Below are 23,081 nucleotides of genomic sequence, written 5' to 3' on the forward strand. Positions count from 1 at the left end.
ATAGTTTTTTATATTTTCTGGGTCAAGGTTTGGCTTTTTCAAGAGAGGCTTTATTACTGCCCCTTTTAGTGAGTTTGGTACACATCCGGTGGATAGAGAGACGTTTATTATGTTCAACATAGGAGGGCCAAGCACAGGAAGCAGCTCTTTCAGTAGTTTAGTTGGAATAGGGTCCAGTATGCAGCTTGAAGGTTTAAAGGCCATGATTATTTTCATCATTGTGTCAAGAGATATAGTACTAAAACACTTGAGAGTCTCTCTTGATCCTAGGTCCTGGCAGAGTTGTGCAGACTCAGGACAACTGAGCTTTGAAGGAATACGCAGATTTAAAGAGGAGTCCGTAATTTGCTTTCTAATAATCTTTTCCTCAAAGAAGTTCATGAATTTTTCACTGCTAAAGTGAAAGCCATCCTCTCTTGGGGAATGCTGCTTTTTAGTTATCTTTGCGACAGTATCAAAAAGGAATTTCGGATTGTTCTTATTTTCCTCAATTAAGTTAGAAAAATAGGATAATCGAGCAGCAGTAAGGGCTCTTCGGTACTGCACGGTACTGTCTTTCCAAGCTAGTCGGAAGACTTCCAGTTTGGTGTGGCGCCATTTCCGTTCCAATTTTCTGGAAGCTTGCTTCAGAGCTTGGGTATTTTCTGTGTACCAGGGAGCTAGTTTCTTATGAGAAATGTTTTTAGTTTTTAGGGGTGCAACTGCATCTAGGGTATTGCGCAAGGTTAAATTGAGTTCCTCAGTTAGGTGGTTAACTGATTTTTGTCCTCTGGCGTCCTTGGGTAGACAGAGGGAATCTGGAAGGACATCAAAGAATCTTTAAGTTGTCTGTGAATTTATAGCACGACTTTGGATGTTCCTTGGTTGGGGTCTGAGCAGATTATTTGTTGCAATTGCAAACGTAATAAAATGGTGGTCCGATAGTCCAGGATTATGAGGAAAAACATTAAGATCCACAACATTTATTCCATGGGACAAAACTAGGTCCAGAGTATGACTGTGACAGTGAGTGGGTCCAGAGACATGTTGGACAAAACCCACTGAGTCGATGATGGCTCCGAAAGCCTTTTGGAGTGGGTCTGTGGACTTTTCCATGTGAATATTAAAGTTACCAAAGATTAGAATATTATCTGCTATGACTACAAGGTCCGATAGGAATTCAGGGAACTCAATGAGGAACGCTGAATATGGCCCAGGAGGCCTGTAAACAGTAGCTATGAAAAGTGATTGAGTAGGCTGCATAGATTTCATGACTAGAAGCTCAAAAGACAAAAACGTCTTTTTTTTTTTTGGTAAATTGAAATGTGCTATCGTAAATGTTAGCAACACCTCTGCCTTTGCGGGATGCAAGGGGGATATGGTCACTAGTGTAGCCAGGAGGTGAGGCCTCATTTAACACAGTAAATTCATCAGGCTTAAGCCATGTTTCAGTCAGGCCAATCACATCAAGATTATGATCAGTGATTAGTTCATTGACTATAATTGCCTTTGAAGTAAGGGATCTAACATTAAGTAGCCCTATTTTGAGATATGAGGTATCATGATCTCTTTCAATAATGACAGGAATGGAGGTGGTCTTTATCCTAGTGAGATTGCTAAGGCGAACACCGCCATGTTTAGTTTTGCCCAACCTAGGTCGAGGCACAGACACGGTCTCAATGGTGATAGCTGAGCTGACTACACTGACTGTGCTAGTGGCAGACTCCACTATGATGGCAGGCTGGCTAACAGCCTGCTGCCTGGCCTGCACCCTATTTCATTGTAGAGCTAGATGAGTTAGAGCCCTGTCTATGTTGGTAGATAAGATGAGAGCACCCCTCCAGCTAGGATGGAGTCCGTCACTCCTCAGCAGGTCAGGCTTGGTCCTGTTTGTGGGTGAGTCCCAGAAAGAGGGCCAATTATCTACAAATTCTATCTTTTCGGAGGGGCAGAAAACAGTTTTCAACCAGCGATTGAGTTGTGAGACTGCTGTAGAGCTCATCACTCCCCCTAACTGGGAGGGGGCCAGAGACAATTACTCGATGCCGACACATCTTTCTAGCTGATTTACACGCAGAAGCTATGTTGCGCTTGGTGATCTCTGACTGTTTCATCCTAACATCGTTGGTGCCGACGTGGATAAAAATATCTCTATACTCGACTGTTTTAGCCAGCACCATCTTCAGATTAGCCTTAACGTCGGTAGACCTGCCCCCTGGAAAACAGTGTATGATCGCTGGATGATTCGTTTTAAGTCTTAATACTGCGGGTAATAGAGTCGCCAATGACTAGAGTTTTCAATTTGTCAGAGCTAATGGTGGGAAGCTTCAGCGTCTCAGACCCCGTAACGGGAGGAGTAGAGACCAGAGAAGACTCGGCCTCTGACTTGCTGCTTAATAGGGAAAACCGGTTGAAAGTTTCTGTCGGCTGAATGAGCGACACCGGTTGAGCATTCCTACAGCATTTCCTTCCAGAAACCGTGAGAAAGTTGTCCGGCTGCGGGGACTGTGCCAGGGGATTTATACTACTATCTGTACTTACTGGTGGCACAGACGCTGTTTCATCCTTTCCTACACTGAAATCAATCTTGCCTAACGATTGCGTCTGAAGCTGGGCTTGTAGCACAGCTATCCTCGCCGTAAGGCGAGTACAGCGACTGCAATTAGAAGGCATCATGTTAATGTTACTACTTAGCTTCGGCTGTTGGAGGTCCTAACGAACCGTGTCCAGATAAAGCGTCCGGAGTGAAAAATTTGAGGGGAAAAAAACAAAAATATAAACGGTAATTAAAAAGTAAAAACCGTAAAGTTGTCAGGTAGCAAAATAGGTTGGCAACAAAACGCACAGCAACTCGTAAACAAGTCTGCAAGTTGTGACCGGAAATTACGTCTGTCGTCTATCCACCGTGAAGAGCACATTCTCGAGCAATAGCACTTCAAAATACAATTGCAGAATATTACTGCCTCACAAGCCCGGGCTTTAGTGGCACTGGAATACGCGCTTGCCTCTGCACTGAAGGAGCCACCGAACGCGTCCGCGTTGCAGCTCTCACTTTCTCCCGCTACAGTATGTCCTACAATGACATATTTGGTGGGGATTGGCAGCCAACAATAGGATTGGATTGGGACTAAATGAAAGAATAAAACGATATTGAAATGAATATTATTAACAAATATTTCCCAGAAGATTTTGGGTTCAACCTAAGGCTGACTAGGACAGATCGATCAACTTGATCCGACACAGTAAGTCTACATGTCATACTTAAGTAAACCCACAAGAGAGACAATATTGCAAAGGCAGGACCATGTTCGATGGTAGGCAATCGAAAACGTTTGACGGGGAATTTTCTGTCAATATTAGCTAGTCCTACTGAGTGGGCAAGTAACCTTTCCCTTCCTAAAAATACTATTTGTGATGTCATAAAGGTCTACGTTCCATGACGTAGCATGTAGCCCTAAATTACAGTCCCTGCCTGCAATATTGTCCTCACTCTCGACCTGAACTCAAGTTGAATGTAACCAACACAGACAAGGACATGCTTTTTGAGATATAAAATAGCTTGAATGGATGAAGAAAAGGTAAGCTAAATGACTTCATACAATATTGGGGGAAAGTAAAATAGGGTAAAGCAATCTAAGCGGATATTTCTTGTAAAAAGCTATAACATATTGTAAAGCAAATGTACCATTCTTTATAAAGTCACCAGCTTAGCTCTGATATGGCTGTAGCTCTATTTATGATGTCCTCTGCACAGATCTACTCTGACATTGACATATTATTACTTATTGGAATGTCTGTCCTTCAGGTAGCACAGAGGGAGGATGGTGATCCTCAGAGGGAAGGAAAGGAAGTTGTTGAGGAAGAACCGGTGGCCACGCCCAAAGAGGAGGCCAAGAAGGGAAGGAAGGTAAGATAGCAGGAGTGACAGAGCACATAATAGGCCTACTGGGTTACACTCTGTACCTGATAGCAGCCATACCATAGATATCTATATATCTTTGATAACAACATACGTAGTAGCTGTTTTCAAAACGTGTTTTAAGAGCTGCTTTGACCTGGCCCATAGCCTATTCATAAATTGTCTCAGAGTAGGAGTGCTTATCTAGGATCAGTTTTGCATTTGAGATCATAATGAATACAATTATTTGGGCAAGGTTGAGCCCACACCTTATCTGATGTACTTTATGTATACGGGCCCTGGTGTTACATGTCTGCCATCATTTGAGATCTGGAATCTGTTCTGTTCTATCCTAGGCAAAAAGGAAGAGGAGTGGCAAGAAGTCAAGGAAGCTGGGCACTGACAACGATGCAGGTCAGAGATTTACCTCTGTAGTACTACATTGTTTCTCTATTCTGTCTGTGATGTGCAGGTTGTGCTATCCATTTTCAATGAAACTGTAGTCTACTGTAATCAGTAAGAAAGGTCACATAGATAGCTTTATTCAAATAGGCCTATTCTAAAACAATGAAATCAGAGTATTAAGAGATAAAACGTCTGATTTCTCTTTAATTTTGTTTCTACTTCCTCTACGGCAATCACATCTTTAGTCTCCAGGAATAAACACCTGGATAGAGGATCTGTAATTGAGCTCCTGGAGAAGAAAGCTGTTAAGGCTGCATTCGGCCCAGGCAACAAGGATGAGATGGAATACTCCTACCCAATCCTCATCTCATTCCTGCGCAATCTTACTGATGAGTATGTTAAAAGTGTTTCTGTAATGTTCAACATTTATGAAATATTGTGCAGTGGGAACTAAACACTAACTAAAACACTTATTTTAAATGTTCTAGGCAGTGGCAAGTGATCTACAAAGGACTAAAAAACCCTGTAAGTTTCCCTACCTGCCTTTGACCTTTGATGTGTCAATGATCTGTTAAATTCAGAGATTAGCCATCAAGTCATATTCTGTTATTCATGTTCATTTCTCTGTCAGACTTCATCAAACTTTGAATTCAGTCACAAACAAGAATAACAATGTTGATCAAATGCATTCTGTTCGATCTAGAATACTTTACATCACAGTTCCATTGAAAATACTGTTTTTGTTCTGTTTGTTCAAAACAGATGACGAAGGAACAGCTTGCCAAATTGTGCAAGACAATTGTAACCTTCATCGCACAGACCACCCTGCAGATCCTGCTGCCAGCCCTGGCCCGCGTACTTGGGGTAAAGGACTTTGCTGACGACGACACTGACTCACCCAAGAGGGGTGGTAGTGCAAGATCCTTTGCTGCCTTTGACAAGGAAAGACTGGAGCTCATCCAGGAAGTTAGATATCTGGCGAAGAAAATGTACAAGGGCGGCACAGGGGCTCAACATCTCAGGTCCCTAACACCCTCTTCTAAGAGGTATGTTCCCCTCAAGGTTTTCATGTATGGATTTCACCAAGATCATCTATCCAGTGTTAGCCAATGCAATTTACTCTATCTGATGTAGTACAAAATGTAATGTATCAGCCTTTGAGCATATTCAAATTAATGAGCATGTAAAGCGATCAAAAGGACATGTAGATATTTAGAATACTAAAATTACAACGCTTGACCGATTTGCCAAGTTAAGACAGGAATTATCATGCTTTGCTTGTTCGTTTTAAAGTTCCCAGACCTCAGTGAAAGTCCACCTGGGAATGACAGAGGACAGAATCATCAAAAGTGTCCAGGAGCAACTGTCTGATCATAATATCCTGTCCTCTTGCCCACCTGAGCTGACTGTTGGTCTTATCAAGGTGGTGGTCGAACAGCTTAACTCTGCCCTCTCTGCGACCATCAGCAGAGCCATTTCAGGGCGGTCCTCCCCTATTTCTTCTGGTACCCAGGCCGCTGAACAAATGGTCAACATGGTCCAGAAATGTTTTGATGATCACACCACCCCAGAGGACCAGAGCTCTACCTCTGTATTAGAGTCATGCATTCCACCTGCAACAGAAGAAGTGATGACTGTTATCGCAGAGATGGTGGGTGAATTGGAAAAAGAAGATCCGGAATTGGCTAAGGTTTTTCGAGAAGTGGCTGTGAAAGTTAAAATGTTGGCATCTGGCAGTGACCTTGTAGTGGAGCACCTGGATGTTGAAGACTCTCCTGTTCCAGAGGAGCTGAACATAATATGTACATCTTGCAAAGCAATGATGCAAAATCTTGGCACTCTGTTTAGTGTGAAGTTCAAGACCAAAGCCTCAAAGGCTGTGAGTGAAATTCTTGTGAGAAGGTTAATGAGCGATATCTCTGGTATGGTTCAACCTTCTCATTCGTTTAGTACCACTCCAAGCTTGATGAATGCATCTAGCCCTTCTGACAGGATCCTTGATTCTGCGGCCACTGAGCTCATACAGATCAAAGTAGAATCTGAGACATCAAAAATAATTGATAACTTTGTTGAAGATGTCAAGGACATTGTGCAGTATGCTGAATTAGATCAGCCAACAAGCACCCAGAGAGATACCCAAGTGGGACACTGTACGACAAAGCGGAAACCCTTCCGTGCAGCTCGTAGACTCTGCGAGAGACTTCAGGCAAAGCTGGAGACATTGTTCCTCAGAATGGGTGGAGCTCCAGTCCAAGGGGAAGAACTTATGGAAAAAGCTGACTCCAGTGCTGTGCTTCTGGAGCATACTGACTCCAGTGATCTGCCTGTTTCAATCCTGAGCTTGCCTTCCCCATGTAGGAGTGAATCCCCTATATCAGAACGTAGTTCATCTTCTTTATCTGATGGATGTGATTCAACTGGCTCTGTAGGAGAGAAAACACCAGAGCAACCTGAAACCAGTAAGAGTGAGGCAATACTGCAAGTGGTCAACTCAACAGGGCTTGGTTCTCTCCGTAAATGCCAAAGTGAGAACTCTCAACCATTACTGTCTCTCTGTGATTCCAACATGGTGCCCTGCACCAAAGAGGTCTTGTCCCAGATTGTGACCATGTATAGGTCAGAGGTGGCAGATTTGGAATGCACATCATCTGTTGCAGAGGGTTCCTCTTCCAACTCCCTTGAAGTCTGTGGCTTTTTGGACAGTGTCATGTCTTATCTAGAAGACATGCCTGTGTCTGGTTCTTCATGGGTGGAAGGATTGAGAGATACTCCAGCCTCAGTCATTGAGAAACTCTCCAGTGAGGAGTTCCAGATGAACGCTACCAACGAAGTGCGAAAAATACTGATCAAATCAGTCAGTAGCTCTCCCAGCAAAGTCAGTTCCAGCCAGACAGATTCTCAGATGTTGCCAGCAAAATCAACAATTTCCTTAAGGCATACAGATATAATCAAATCAAATCAAATCAAATTTATTTATATAGCCCTTCGTACATCAGCTGATATCTCAAAGTGCTGTACAGAAACCCAGCCTAAAACCCCAAACAGCAAGCAATGCAGGTGGAGAAGCACGGTGGCTAGGAAAAACTCCCTAGAAAGGCCAATACCTAGGAAGAAACCTAGAGAGGAACCAGGCTATGTGGGGTGGCCAGTCCTCTTCTGGCTGTGCCGGGTGGAGATTATAACAGAACATGGTCAAGATGTTCAATGTTCATAAATGACCAGCATGGTCGAATAATAATAAGGCAGAACAGTTGAAACTAGAGCAGCAGCACAGTCAGGTGGAAGTTGAAACTGGAGCAGCAGCATGGCCAGGTAGACTGGGGACAGCAAGGAGTCATCATGTCAGGTAGTCCTGGGGCATGGTCCTAGGGCTCAGGTCAGTTGAAACTGGAACAGCAGCATGGCCAGGTGGACTGGGGACAGCAAGGAGTCATCATGTCAGGTAGTCCTGGGGCATGGTCCTAGGGCTCAGGTCCTCCGAGAGAGAGAAAGAAAGAGAGAAGGAGAGAATTAGAGAACGCACACTTAGATTCACACAGGACACCGAATAGGACAGGAGAAGTACTCCAGATATAACAAACTGACCCCAGCCCCCCGACACATAAACTACTGCAGCATAAATACTGGAGGCTGAGACAGGAGGGGTCAGGAGACACTGTGGCCCCATCCGAGGACACCCCCGGACAGGGCCAAACAGGAAGGATATAACCCCACCCACTTTGCCAAAGCACAGCCCCCACACCACTAGAGGGATATCTTCAACCACCAACTTACCATCCTGAGACAAGGCTGAGTATAGCCCACAAAGATCTCCGCCACGGCACAACCCAAGGGGGGGGGGGGGGGCGCCAACCCAGACAGGATGACCACAACAGTGAATCAACCCACTCAGGTGACGCACCCCCTCCAGGGACAGCATGAGAGAGCCCCAGCAAGCCAGTGACTCAGCCCCTGTAATAGGGTTAGAGGCAGAGAATCCCAGTGGAAAGAGGGGAACCGGCCAGGCAGAGACAGCAAGGGCGGTTCGTTGCTCCAGAGCCTTTCCGTTCACCTTCCCACTCCTGGGCCAGACTACACTCAATCATATGACCCACTGAAGAGATGAGTCTTCAGTAAAGACTTAAAGGTTGAGACCGAGTTTGCGTCTCTGACATGGGTAGGCAGACCGTTCCATAAAAATGGAGCTCTATAGGAGAAAGCCCTGCCTCCAGCTGTTTGCTTAGAAATTCTAGGGACAATTAGGAGGCCTGCGTCTTGTGACCGTAGCGTACGTATAGGTATGTACGGCAGGACCAAATCAGAGAGATAGGTAGGAGCAAGCCCATGTAATGCTTTGTAGGTTAGCAGTAAAACCTTGAAATCAGCCCTTGCTTTGACAGGAAGCCAGTGTAGAGAGGCTAGCACTGGAGTAATATGATCAAATTTTTTGGTTCTAGTCAGGATTCTAGCAGCCGTATTTAGCACTAACTGAAGTTTATTTAGTGCTTTATCCGGGTAGCCGGAAAATAGAGCATTGCAGTAGTCTAACCTAGAAGTGACAAAAGCATGGATTAATTTTTCTGCATCATTTTTCGACAGAAAGTTTCTGATTTTTGCAATGTTACGTAGATGGAAAAAAGCTGTCCTCGAAATGGTCTTGATATGTTCTTCAAAAGAGAGATCAGGGTCCAGAGTAACGCCGAGGTCCTTCACAGTTTTATTTGAGACGACTGTACAACCATTAAGATTAATTGTCAGATTCAACAGAAGATCTCTTTGTTTCTTGGGACCTAGAACAAGCATCTCTGTTTTGTCCGAGTTTAATAGTAGAAAGTTTGCAGCCATCCACTTCCTTATGTCTGAAACACATGCTTCTAGCGAGGGCAATTTTGGGGCTTCACCATGTTTCATTGAAATGTACAGCTGTGTGTCATCCGCATAGCAGTGAAAGTTTACATTATGTTTTCGAATAACATCCCCAAGAGGTAAAATATATAGTGAAAACAATAGTGGTCCTAAAACGGAACCTTGAGGAACACCGAAATTTACAGTTGATTTGTCAGAGGACAAACCATTCACAGAGACAAACTGATATCTTTCCGACAGATAAGATCTAAACCAGGCCAGAACATGTCCGTGTAGACCAATTTGGGTTTCCAATCTCTCCAAAAGAATGTGGTGATCGATGGTATCAAAAGCAGCACTAAGGTCTAGGAGCACGAGGACAGATGCAGAGCCTCGGTCCGATGCCATTAAAAAGCATATAACTGCTTTTGAAATCGTTGGATCAATTACAAATGACATGAAGAGCCTTTTCCCACCCACAGAGTCTTCTACTACTCTATGGCAGGCAGACTCTATGCTTCAACAGAGTGATGAGAAAACCTCAGAGTACACTGAGGCCACACCCAAAGGCTCACAGTCTGGTTTGGAAGTATCTGAGAAGAAGATCTGGACAACTGCAAAGACTATTTACCACAATGTGAAGACAAAGATGAGGAATTATTTTACATGGCAAAATCAAGTCAAAGCAACAACGGCTCAAGCCAAAAAGACCCTCAGCCATATTCTGGTTTCAATTCAGAAAGAGCTGTCAAAATCTGACCAAACGGTGACTGCGCTTTCACAAATAGAGAATGTGGTTGGAATGATGCTGAAGGATGTTGAAAGGGTAAGCAGTGAATGTGGTGAGGAACTGATCTATCAAGCGCCACAGCGTTCTTCCTCCTCGTTGTCATCCTCATCTGCCAGATCAAAGAAGTCAGAGTGGGAATTTTCACTCCCTGGCACTCCCATCTCTTCTGATTTACCAGAGTGTATTACTCAGCCCATTGTGAGATGCTCAGTCATCGACATGGGCAAATCTACTAAGCCAAAAACATTGGTGTGTGATGCCAGGGAAAGCATGTCTGCAATAGTGGATACCATCATAAAGGAGGTACATCCAGAGGAAGAAGGGGAGGTTGCATTCCACCCTGATCTAACAGCTGCAATAGCAAGACTGGAGGAGCTCATATCTCAGGGTAGGATTGGTGCTCTCTCACGTGATCTTACTCACCAAGTCAACTGCATCATTTCTGAGAGCAACTTGACCCCTCTGGTTCTGACAGTGGCGGCTGGAAAGAGTGCATCCGATACAGTCCTTACTGAGCTGAAGAGGAATGACAAGACGGTGGGGAAGCCCACAGCTTACAAGCTGGTTCAGCTTTTTGCAGAGGAGTCTGTGAAGCGCCTCTTGCTTCCTAGCCTTGTGCCCTCTACAGCTTCAATGAGTTTGGCTCAGGGAGTTAGTGTGCCGGCTAGCGTATCTGAAGATAGGATTTCATGTTCTTTTTCTACATCAGCATTTAGTGACACAGTCAGCCTGTTTACCAAAGTAATGGTAAGCCAGGTCATGGACTCTGTGGTTTCTGATGCACAAAGCAGAGGGTCATCTCCAACCGGAACTGTAACTGATATAGGCAGTCTACTGAGTGGTAAGTCCTACCCTCTGCCATCTTTCTCCGCCATCAGCATGACAACAAGTGGGACCTCCAATGCTGCACGAGGCTTTGAGGCCAACATAGATGCTGAGGAAAGGGATACCATCAGTTGTTTCGGTGTACCTCAGAGCATTGTTTGTGATCAGAATTCAACCAGCCCGGATGTTGCCTCGCTTTCAACCCCATCCACTGACAACTTAGTCGGTGATGATGACTTCACCGGCCTCATCAGCATGTTAGTGGTGAGACTTCTGTCAAAAATCCAAACCCAAACTGATCTGTACCCAACTGACGTCACACGCACGTCACAAGACCTGATTCCAAAAGTTATAGCTGCCTTCTGTGCATGGTCAGGCTGCTCTGAGACCCAAGCTTATCCCAAGAACCTGAAGAGTCACAAAGTATACAGCACCGTCTACAAACATCTGTTGAAGGAGTTTGGCTCAGAGAAAATACTCCAACTGGCCGTGTCGACTCAGGACTCCACATTCAATAGGATTCTTGTGAAGTCATTGAGCAAGGAGCTTCTCCACAGTTGTAACGAGGCATCAAGAGCAGCCTCAAGAACATCTTTCGAAGCCACCAGGCCAGAAGCTCTTCTCATGGCTGAAGATGTGAAGGCTACCAGAGGGAAGCTGTCTTTCCTACAAAGGCTTGCCAGACTGAAATTCGACTTAAAGGTACATCACACTTATTTAAGTTAACAATTGTGTCAATGTGAGTAAACAATGTTATTTAGAGAAAATGTAAAACCATCCATTAATTCCAAAACCATTTATAAATCTTGTTGTGCTGGTGTGTAAGATGTGATCGTTATTACCGTGAGATTGTTCTGCTGTGACAGTTGTTTTGACATGTTTTTGTTTTAGCCATTCATGATGGGAAACAAGAAGGATTCCAAGAAGAATTCCCGCCATTCTGAATCCAAAGACCAGACTACTGCTGAAGATATCATATGTAAGTCCATACAGCAGGACATTTACTGTTTGAGATATTGGTGTACAAAGCTGCTATTGCAAAAATATTAAACCCTATATACAGTACATTATATATTATCGATAGTAATCTCTTATGTAAAATTATTTATAGTTTCCAAATCTCAAGATTCTGGTTCTCATTTATTTGTGAAAGTAATAATGAGTTGAAACTAAGAATACAATATAACATCATTTCTAAATGAAAGTGCATGTCAACTCTCTCTCTTCTGTCGCCCAACATAGTGGCACATCCTGGACTCCCAGAGGGTCTTCCCTCCACCTCTCAACAGGAGAAGCCTCGCAAACGTCCCCTTCTAATCAGGATGTTTTCCACCATCTCCATAGGCCTATCCAAGCCATTCAAACGGTTTTCAAAGCAAGCTTAATACAACAATTTCCTTTAATACAGTAATATTTGCATTGAATTGATGGCCTTTGTCTTCTTTTGTGTTGCCCTGTTAACACATTTGATTAGAAAATACATAGTATATTTAGTTTAGTTTATTATGCAGTCATAGTCACGGTGTAGGCTAAACAAAGTAATGTTGTCCTGAATAATGTATAGAATATGCACCCCCCCCCCACCCACACACAGTGTGATTCATTGAACACACACACATAGTACTTCAGATATGTCCCACAACCAACATTCAACCAGATATCAATGATTCAGTGTAAAATACATGTACTGTAAAATAAACCGTATTTAATTTACAACCAATAAAATAATACATGATGCAGGACACTCAGTTATAAGGGAATTAATTGGTTTAACTTCTCAAACAGAAAGACACACATTTCCATTTTCTGTGGATCGCCCATGTTTACATTTTACTGAATGCTAGTCTGACCTTTGACCTGTAGATGGCAGTAAAGGTCTACTTTTGCTGCAGATCCACTTCTAAAGCTCAAACCTCTCTGGACAAGAAGCTGAAACATTTGTCCATAGTGAGAGAGAGTATGTGTGTGTGTGTGTGTGTGGCAAAAAAAGGGAATATTGCACTACACTTTTATGATACAGATACATTTTGCATTCGGTAGCATAGCACAGCTGTAGTTTTTTCAAATGCCAAATGTACATGTAGCATGCTTCTGCCTACATATGCTTTTCTGAGTGACTTGTGTTGTGAGAGAACCAGAATTCAAACATAAACTCCTGGATTACATTTTATAATATTGTTAGCTCTTTTTAGTAACATATGGTAGCATACATGTTTCACACGGTGGCAAGTCAAGCTAGTTAGTTACATGTAACAACATTACATTATATGGTCAATGTTTGTGTGTATCCTCTTAGCTTTTACCTTCGACATCAACAAGCCGCGCACGGGCTGGTCCTGCAGACTCCCACGCCCATGGCCCAGGAGAAGGCAGGGGGCCACCTGCTCACTCACGTCCCAGCCATCTCCTTTGAGACCGACTCTACTGTGGAGTGCACCTCCAAGAGGACTCCGGAAGAGAGGGACCGGGTGAAGGTTAAACTGGCCAACATGGCCTTGATGGGAAGGATCAAAAAGTCTTGGCTGTGAAATGCCCATTATGGTTGATTATCAAATTTATCATTTTCCACTTTTGAAACAACAATGGGAAAGACAGGGTTTATAGCAAAGGTTGCTCAGATTGGGCTTTTGGAAAAATTGAGAGAATGAAAGTGCACTCCTGATTCAGAGAGAAAGATCCAGCTTAATCATCCATACCATTGTTTAAATTACAATTTAAAAAACATTCAAACTGTTCCTGAGTTTCGAAAGACAGAGAAAGGAAAACATCCTTATCTTCAGGCTGTTCACACCTGTTCACACAAGTCCTACTGTCCACAATCTCAGGGTTCTTCAATACAAACACACCTGTTTCAGAAAACCTGATCACTTTCACATTCGAACAATGTTTGTAGGATACTTTTCAATAACTCAATAAATGTAAGTGTTGAAACCATACATAGCTGGTAACTTGAGCTCGACAGAGTACTTGAGCTCGGCAGAGTAGTTTTGACCTGTGTCCAGGTCAGTATTGGAATAGTGACTTGTATTTTGCATCTAGAAGTGTAAGAATTTTAGAAGAATGCTATTTCATCAGTCAAATGTTGCACTGTTTGATAAGACAGGGCAAAGAAAACCTCAATTTTCATGAGTTTAGTTGTGAGTTTGACATTTTACCACAAGAAGTCACTATAATACTATACGTTATCAAACAGGGTTGTGCTGAAAATCAAATGAACCACAGCCAAATTAATTATTTGCAACTAAGAGTAAGATTAAAAAAGACATGTATAACTTACTTTCTTGATAAAATACATTGTAAAATGTAAATATATGTGATTTCTGAGTATGTAGTGCACATATCTTTTTAAGGCCCAAAGCAGACGTTTTTATATCAATATCAAATCATTTCTGGGTAACAATTAAGTACCTTACTGTAATAGATTACGATGAAAATGGTCAAATAACTTTCTCAAGCAATAATTTTGCTAGGACTATCTGGGAGTGGTCAGTGTGGAGGGGAAATTAAAACTAGCTGTTATTGGCACTCTCTTTGTCGTTGGTCTATAAACCAATTTACACATGGTGATGTCGCCATGGAAAGCCAAAACTCTCGCCCATGCAAACCTGCTGATTAGAAGGTGCTGTATAGATGTGAGAAACTCTCTTTTCATATGGCACTTCAATATCGAAGTGAATTTTTCGTAGCAGGTTAGGAAACTGAGGTTAAGGTTAGGAAAAGGGTTAGGGTTAGTGAAAATGCTCTCCAAACCTTCTACGAAAATGACTTTGCATTGAAGTGCTGTGAAAAGAATGTGTCCCTGCTCAGGTGTTGCATGCATCAACCAATGGTTGTGTGCCAAGTCATCCATTGTGTCATCGACTGACAGATTGCTATAACATATGATGTGGTTAGCTGACACACAAAATACCTATCCAGGCAGTGTAAGATCTGGCAAATGTCAGCAAGGCCTGGGCAGAGGAACATGCTCCGTATTTTCAACCAGAACTATCAGGAAGCAACCCCGATCACATTTTTGTAAAACACATTTACAGTTTTAGTTTCATCAGCTGTTGTACAATATGAAATACAATTATTTTGACTTCACAGGACCTTTAAATGTAGGCAAACAAGTTTTCAGCATTCAAACTAATCTACCCAGCCAGATTCAGCACCATGGACAGTGAAGATCAGAATACCTGCGATCTGACGATTAGAACAACAGTGCTATTTTAAGTGATTTTCAAGACACCCAAAGTCAATTTAAATCCACAACAAAATCTGCAGGATAAAAAGCAATAGAATCAAACATTCAAATAAGTAAACAGGCTATATTAAAGTGCACTAAACATAGAGACACATTAACCATGGAGAACACTAAACATGATGACAGATTAACCAGGGAAGTGAATTTAACAGAGGTTAAAGCTAAAACAACAGAATCTGGGTAAGTCTGTGTGAAGAGGTGTGGCTTTAGTGTGGATTTGAATAGTACACAAGTAGGCCTACGCTATTTTTGGCCTAACTTTTTTTTAAGTGTTATGTTTTCCCAGATTCATAGTGTTATGCAGCCCAGGCCTATCTAGGAAGGCTGGGCATAAATTGTTTGCTCACAGCATCACATGATGACGTGGGCAACATAAACACTTAAACTCTGTGGATTAAAGTTAATAGTAATCAAAACTAATTTCACCACGAATGGAAGTGCAATCGAAATGAATGAAGAAGACACGGTAATTCTAGTGAGTTAATAAAATGACAAGGTGTTGCCTGTCAGCGTTGTAGACTACTGCCTCACAAGCCCGGGCTTTAGTGGCACTGGCATACGCGCTTGCCTCTGCACTGAAGGAGCCACCGAACGCGTCCGCGCTGCAGCTCTCACTTTCTCCCGCTACAGTATGTCCTACAATGACATATTTGGTGGGGATTGGCAGCCAACAATAGGATTGGATTGGGACTAAATCAAAGAATAAAACGATATTGAAATGAATATAATTAACAAATATTTCCCAGAAGATTTTGGGTTCAACCTAAGGCTGACTAGGACAGATCAATAAACTTGATCCGACACAGTAAGTCTACATGTCATACTTAAGTAAACCCACAAGAGAGACAATATTGCAAAGGCAGGACCATGTTCGATGGAAGGCGTAGGGGTAGGCAATCGAAAACGTTTGACGGGGAAATGTCTCTCAATATTAGCTAGTCCTACTGAGTGGGCAAGTAACCTTTCCCGCGCTCTTCCTAAAAATACTATTTGTGATGTCATAAAGGTCTAACGTTCCATGACGTAGCATATAGCCCTAAATTACAGTCCCTGCCTGCAATATTGTCCTCACTCTTGACCTGAACTCAACTTGAATGTAACCAACACAGACAAGGACATGCTTTTTGAGATATAAAATAGCTTGAATGTATGAAGAAAAGGTAAGCTAAATGACTTCATACAATATTGGGGGAAAGTAAAATAGGGTAAAGCAATCTAAGCGGATATTTCTTGTAAAAAGCTATAACATATTGTAAAGCAAATGTACCATTCTTTATAAAGTCACCAGCTTAGCTCTGATATGGCTGTAGCTCTATTTATGATGTCCTCTGCACAGATCTACTCTGACATTGACATATTATTACTTATTGGAATGTCTGTCCTTCAGGTAGCACAGAGGGAGGATGGTGATCCTCAGAGGGAAGGAAAGGAAGTTGTTGAGGAAGAACCGGTGGCCGCGCCCAAAGAGGAGGCCAAGAAGGGAAGGAAGGTAAGATAGCAGGAGTGACAGAGCACATAATAGGCCTACTGGGTTACACTCTGTACCTGATAGCAGCCATACCATATATATATATATATATATATATATATTGATAACAACATACTGTAGCTGTTTTCAAAATGTGTTTTAAGAGCTGCTTTGACCTGGCCCATAGCCTATTCATAAATTGTCTCAGAGTAGGAGTGCTTATCTAGGATCAGTTTTGCATTTGAGATCATAATGAATACAATTATTTGGGCAAGGTTGAGCCCACACCTTATCTGATGTACTTTATGTATACGGGCCCTGGTGTTACATGTCTGCCATCATTTGAGATCTGGAATCTGTTCTGTTCTATCCTAGGCAAAAAGGAAGAGGAGTGGCAAGAAGTCAAGGAAGCTGGGCACTGACAACGATGCAGGTCAGACATTTACCTCTGTAGTACTACATTGTTTCTCTATTCTGTCTGTGATGTGCAGGTTGTGCTATCCATGTTCAATGAAACTGTAGTCTACTGTAATCAGTAAGAAAGGTCACATAGATAGCTTTATTCAAATAGGCCTATTCTAAAACCCTAAAACAATGAAATCAGAGTATTAAGAGATAAAACGTCTGATTTCTCTTTAATTTTGTTTCTACTTCCTCTACGGCAATCACATCTTTAGTCTCCAGGAATAAACACCTGGATAGAGGATCTGTAATTGAGCTCCTGGAGAAGAAAGCTGTTAAGGCTGCATTCGGCCCAGGCAACAAGGATGAGATGGAATACTCCTACCCAATCCTCATCTCATTCCTGCGCAATCTTACTGATGAGTATGTTAAAAGTGTTTCTGTAATGTTCAACATTTATGAAATATTGTGCAGTGGGAACTAAACACTAACTAAAACACTTATTTAAAATGTTCTAGGCAGTGGCAAGTGATCTACAAAGGACTAAAAAACCCTGTAAGTTTCCCTACCTGCCTTTGACCTTTGATGTGTCAATGATCTGTTGAATTCAGAGATTAGCCATCAAGTCATATTCTGTTATTCATGTTCATTTCTCTGTCAGACTTCATCAAACTTTGAATTCAGTCACAAACAAGAATAACAATGTTGATCAAATGCATTCTGTTCGATCTAGAATACTTTACATCACAGTTCCATTGAAAAGACTGTTTTTGTTCTGTTTGTTCAAAACAGATGACGAAGGAACAGCTTGCCAAATTGTGCAAGACAATTGTAACCTTCATCGCACAGACCACCCTGCAGATCCTGCTGCCAGCCCTGGCCCGCGTACTTGGGGTAAAGGACTTTGTTGACGACGACACTGACTCACCCAAGAGGGGTGGTAGTGCAAGATCCTTTGCTGCCTTTGATCAGGAAAGACTGGAGCTCATCCAGGAAGTTAGATATCTGGCGAAGAAAATGTATAAGGGCGGCACAGGGGCTCAACATCTCAGGTCCCTAACACCCTCTTCTAAGAGGTATGTTCCCCTCAAGGTTTTCATGTATGGATTTCACCAAGATCATCTATCCAGTGTTAGCCAATGCAATTTACTCTATCTGATGTAGTACAAAATGTAATGTATCAGCCTTTGAGCATATTCAAATTAATGAGCATGTAAAGCGATCAAAAGGACATGTAGATATTTAGAATACTAAAATTACAACGCTTGACCGATTTGCCAAGTTAAGACAGGAATTATCATGCTTTGCTTGTTCGTTTTAAAGTTCCCAGACCTCAGTGAAAGTCCACCTGGGAATGACAGAGGACAGAATCATCAAAAGTGTCCAGGAGCAACTGTCTGATCATAATATCCTGTCCTCTTGCCCACCTGAGCTGACTGTTGGTCTTATCAAGGTGGTGGTCGAACAGCTTAACTCTGCCCTCTCTGCGACCATCAGCAGAGCCATTTCAGGGCGGTCCTCCCCTATTTCTTCTGGTACCCAGGCCGCTGAACAAATGGTCAACATGGTCCAGAAATGTTTTGATGATCACACCACCCCAGAGGACCAGAGCTCTACCTCTGTATTAGAGTCATGCATTCCACCTGCAACAGAAGAAGTGATGACTGTTATCGCAGAGATGGTGGGTGAATTGGAAAAAGAAGATCCGGAATTGGCTAAGGTTTTTCGAGAAGTGGCTGTGAAAGTTAAAATGTTGGCATCTGGCAGTGACCTTGTAGTGGAGCACCTGGATGTTGAAGACTCTCCTGTTCCAGAGGAGCTGAACATAATATGTACATCTTGCAAAGCAATGATGCAAAATCTTGGCACTCTGTTTAGTGTGAAGTTCAAGACCAAAGCCTCAAAGGCTGTGAGTGAAATTCTTGTGAGAAGGTTAATGAGCGATATCTCTGGTATGGTTCAACCTTCTCATTCATTTAGTACCACTCCAAGCTTGATGAATGCATCTAGCCCATCTGACAGGATCCTTGATTCTGCGGCCACTGAGCTCATACAGATCAAAGTAGAATCTGAGACATCAAAAATAATTGATAACTTTGTTGAAGATGTCAAGGACATTGTGCAGTATATTGAATTAGATCAGCCAACAAGCACCCAGAGAGATACCCAAGTGGGACACTGTACGACAAAGCGGAAACCCTTCCGTGCAGCTCGTAGACTCTGCGAGAGACTTCAGGCAAAGCTGGAGACATTGTTCCTCAGAATGGGTGGAGCTCCAGTCCAAGGGGAAGAACTTATGGAAAAAGCTGACTCCAGTGCTGTGCTTCTGGAGCATACTGACTCCAGTGATCTGCCTGTTTCAATCCTGAGCTTGCCTTCCCCATGTAGGACTGAATCCCCTATATCAGAACGTAGTTCATCTTCTTTATCTGATGGATGTGATTCAACTGACTCTGTAGGAGAGAAAACACCAGAGCAACCTGAAACCAGTAAGAGTGAGGCAATACTGCAAGTGGTCAACTCAACAGGACTTGGTTCTCTCCGTAAATGCCAAAGTGAGAACTCTCAACCATTACTGTCTCTCTGTGATTCCAACATGGTGCCCTGCACCAAAGAGGTCTTGTCCCAGATTGTGACCATGTATAGGTCAGAGGTGGCAGATTTGGAATGCACATCATCTGTTGCAGAGGGTTCCTCTTCCAACTCCCTTGAAGTCTGTGGCTTTTTGGACAGTGTCATGTCTTATCTAGAAGACATGCCTGTGTCTGGTTCTTCATGGTTGGAAGGATTGAGAGATACTCCAGCCTCAGTCATTGAGAAACTCTCCAGTGAGGAGTTCCAGATGAACGCTACCAACGAAGTGCGAAAAATACTGATCAAATCAGTCAGTAGCTTTCCCAGCAAAGTCAGTTCCAGCCAGACAGATTCTCAGATGTTGCCAGCAAAATCAACAATTTCCTTAAGGCATACAGATATAACTGCTTTTGAAATCGTTGGATCAATTACAAATGACATGAAGAGCCTTTTCCCACCCACAGAGTCTTCTACTACTCTATGGCAGGCAGACTCTATGCTTCAACAGAGTGATGAGAAAACCTCAGAGTACACTGAGGCCACACCCAAAGGCTCACAGTCTGGTTTGGAAGTATCTGAGAAGAAGATCTGGACAACTGCAAAGACTATTTACCACAATGTGAAGAAAAAGATGAGGAATTATTTTACATGGCAAAATCAAGTCAAAGCAACAACGGCTCAAGCCAAAAAGACCCTCAGCCATATTCTGGTTTCAATTCAGAAAGAGCTGTCAAAATCTGACCAAACGGTGACTGCGCTTTCACAAATAGAGAATGTGGTTGGAATGATGCTGAAGGATGTTGAAAGGGTAAGCAGTGAATGTGGTGAGGAACTGATCTATCAAGCGCCACAGCGTTCTTCCTCCTCGTTGTCATCCTCATCTGCCAGATCAAAGAAGTCAGAGTGGGAATTTTCACTCCCTGGCACTCCCATCTCTTCTGATTTACCAGAGTGTATTACTCAGCCCATTGTGAGATGCTCAGTCATCGACATGGGCAAATCTACTAAGCCAAAAACATTGGTGTGTGATGCCAGGGAAAGCATGTCTGCAATAGTGGATACCATCATAAAGGAGGTACATCCAGAGGAAGAAGGGGAGGTTGCATTCCACCCTGATCTAACAGCTGCAATAGCAAGACTGGAGGAGCTCATATCTCAGGGTAGGATTGGTGCTCTCTCACGTGATCTTACTCACCAAGTCAACCGCATCATTTCTGAGAGCAACTTGACCCCTCTGGTTCTGACAGTGGCGGCTGGAAAGAGTGCATCCGATACAGTCCTTACTGAGCTGAAGAGGAATGACAAGACGGTGGGGAAGCCCACAGCTTACAAGCTGGTTCAGCTTTTTGCAGAGGAGTCTGTGAAGCGCCTCTTGCTTCCTAGCCTTGTGCCCTCTACAGCTTCAATGAGTTTGGCTCAGGGAGTTAGTGTGCCGGCTAGCGTATCTGAAGATAGGATTTCATGTTCTTTTTCTACATCAGCATTTAGTGACACAGTCAGCCTGTTTACCAAAGTAATGGTAAGCCAGGTCATGGACTCTGTGGTTTCTGATGCACAAAGCAGAGGGTCATCTCCAACCGGAACTGTAACTGATATAGGCAGTCTACTGAGTGGTAAGTCCTACCCTCTGCCATCTTTCTCCGCCATCAGCATGACAACAAGTGGGACCTCCAATGCTGCACGAGGCTTTGAGGCCAACATAGATGCTGAGGAAAGGGATACCATCAGTTGTTTCGGTGTACCTCAGAGCATTGTTTGTGATCAGAATTCAACCAGCCCGGATGTTGCCTCGCTTTCAACCCCATCCACTGACAACTTAGTCGGTGATGATGACTTCACCGGCCTCATCAGCATGTTAGTGGTGAGACTTCTGTCAAAAATCCAAACCCAAACTGATCTGTACCCAACTGACGTCACACGCACGTCACAAGACCTGATTCCAAAAGTTATAGCTGCCTTCTGTGCATGGTCAGGCTGCTCTGAGACCCAAGCTTATCCCAAGAACCTGAAGAGTCACAAAGTATACAGCACCGTCTACAAACATCTGTTGAAGGAGTTTGGCTCAGAGAAAATACTCCAACTGGCCGTGTCGACTCAGGACTCCACATTCAATAGGATTCTTGTGAAGTCATTGAGCAAGGAGCTTCTCCACAGTTGTAACGAGGCATCAAGAGCAGCCTCAAGAACATCTTTCGAAGCCACCAGGCCAGAAGCTCTTCTCATGGCTGAAGATGTGAAGGCTACCAGAGGGAAGCTGTCTTTCCTACAAAGGCTTGCCAGACTGAAATTCGACTTAAAGGTACATCACACTTATTTAAGTTAACAATTGTGTCAATGTGAGTAAACAATGTTATTTAGAGAAAATGTAAAACCATCCATTAATTCCAAAACCATTTATAAATCTTGTTGTGCTGGTGTGTAAGATGTGATCGTTATTACCGTGAGATTGTTCTGCTGTGACAGTTGTTTTGACATGTTTTTGTTTTAGCCATTCATGATGGGAAACAAGAAGGATTCCAAGAAGAATTCCCGCCATTCTGAATCCAAAGACCAGACTACTGCTGAAGATATCATATGTAAGTCCATACAGCAGGACATTTACTGTTTGAGATATTGGTGTACAAAGCTGCTATTGCAAAAATATTAAACCCTATATACAGTACATTATATATTATCGGTAGTAATCTCTTATGTAAAATTATTTATAGTTTCCAAATCTCAAGATTCTGGTTCTCATTTATTTGTGAAAGTAATAATGAGTTGAAACTAAGAATACAATATAACATCATTTCTAAATGAAAGTGCATGTCAACTCTCTCTCTTCTGTCGCCCAACATAGTGGCACATCCTGGACTACCAGAGGGTCTTCCCTCCACCTCTCAACAGGAGAAGCCTCGCAAACGTCCCCTTCTAATCAGGATGTTTTCCACCATCTCCATAGGCCTATCCAAGCCATTCAAACAGTTTTCAAAGCAAGCTTAATACAACAATTTCCTCTAATACAGTAATATTTGCATTGAATTGATGGCCTTTGTCTTCTTTTGTGTTGCCCTGTTAACACATTTGATTAGAAAATACATAGTATATTTAGTTTAGTTTATTATGCAGTCATAGTCACGGTGTAGGCTAAACAAAGTAATGTTGTCCTGAATAATGTATAGAACATGCACCCCCCACCCACCCACACACAGTGTGATTCATTGAACACACACACATAGTACTTCAGATATGTCCCACAACCAACATTCAACCAGATATCAATGATTCAGTGTAAAATACATGTACTGTAAAATAAACCGTATTTAATTTACAACCAATAAAATAATACATGATGCAGGACACTCAGTTATAAGGGAATTAATTGGTTTAACTTCTCAAACAGAAAGACACACATTTCCATTTTCTGTGGATCGCCCATGTTTACATTTTACTGAATGCTAGTCTGACCTTTGAACTGTAGATGGCAGTAAAGGTCTACTTTTGCTGCAGATCAACTTCTAAAGCTCAAACCTCTCTGGACAAGAAGCCGAAACATTTGTCCCTAGTGAGAGAGAGTATGTGTGTGTGTGTGTGTGTGTGTGTGTGGCAAAAAAAGGGAATATTGCACTACACTTTTATGATACAGATACATTTTGCATTCGGTAGCATAGCACAGCTGTAGTTTTTTCAA

The 23,081-nt window shown here is 42.7% G+C and overlaps 2 protein-coding genes across 2 annotated transcripts; both read left to right on the top strand.

The window, feature by feature from the left end:
* Positions 1–3,215: 3,215 nt before the first annotated feature.
* On the top strand, positions 3,216–12,465 carry LOC116365361 (uncharacterized). The gene is made up of 10 exons (XM_031818011.1): positions 3,216–3,221; positions 3,785–3,886; positions 4,234–4,291; positions 4,528–4,675; positions 4,771–4,807; positions 5,045–5,328; positions 5,576–7,226; positions 9,525–11,423; positions 11,613–11,700; positions 11,964–12,465. Exons 4-10 carry the CDS (start codon positions 4,623–4,625, stop codon positions 12,104–12,106), a joined length of 4,155 nt encoding a protein of 1,384 aa, XP_031673871.1. The 5' UTR covers positions 3,216–3,221; positions 3,785–3,886; positions 4,234–4,291; positions 4,528–4,622; the 3' UTR covers positions 12,107–12,465.
* A 244-nt stretch (positions 12,466–12,709) lies between these two features.
* Positions 12,710–22,752, top strand: LOC116365360 (uncharacterized). The gene is made up of 8 exons (XM_031818010.1): positions 12,710–16,456; positions 16,811–16,868; positions 17,113–17,260; positions 17,356–17,392; positions 17,630–17,913; positions 18,161–21,710; positions 21,900–21,987; positions 22,251–22,752. The coding sequence occupies exons 1-8, from the start codon at positions 16,268–16,270 to the stop codon at positions 22,391–22,393; spliced, it is 4,497 nt and encodes a 1,498-aa protein (XP_031673870.1). The 5' UTR covers positions 12,710–16,267; the 3' UTR covers positions 22,394–22,752.
* The last annotated feature ends 329 nt before the right edge of the window (positions 22,753–23,081 follow it).

This window comes from Oncorhynchus kisutch, unplaced genomic scaffold, assembly GCF_002021735.2.
Source record: "Oncorhynchus kisutch isolate 150728-3 unplaced genomic scaffold, Okis_V2 scaffold1228, whole genome shotgun sequence".
NCBI classification, from domain to species: domain Eukaryota; kingdom Metazoa; phylum Chordata; class Actinopteri; order Salmoniformes; family Salmonidae; genus Oncorhynchus; species Oncorhynchus kisutch.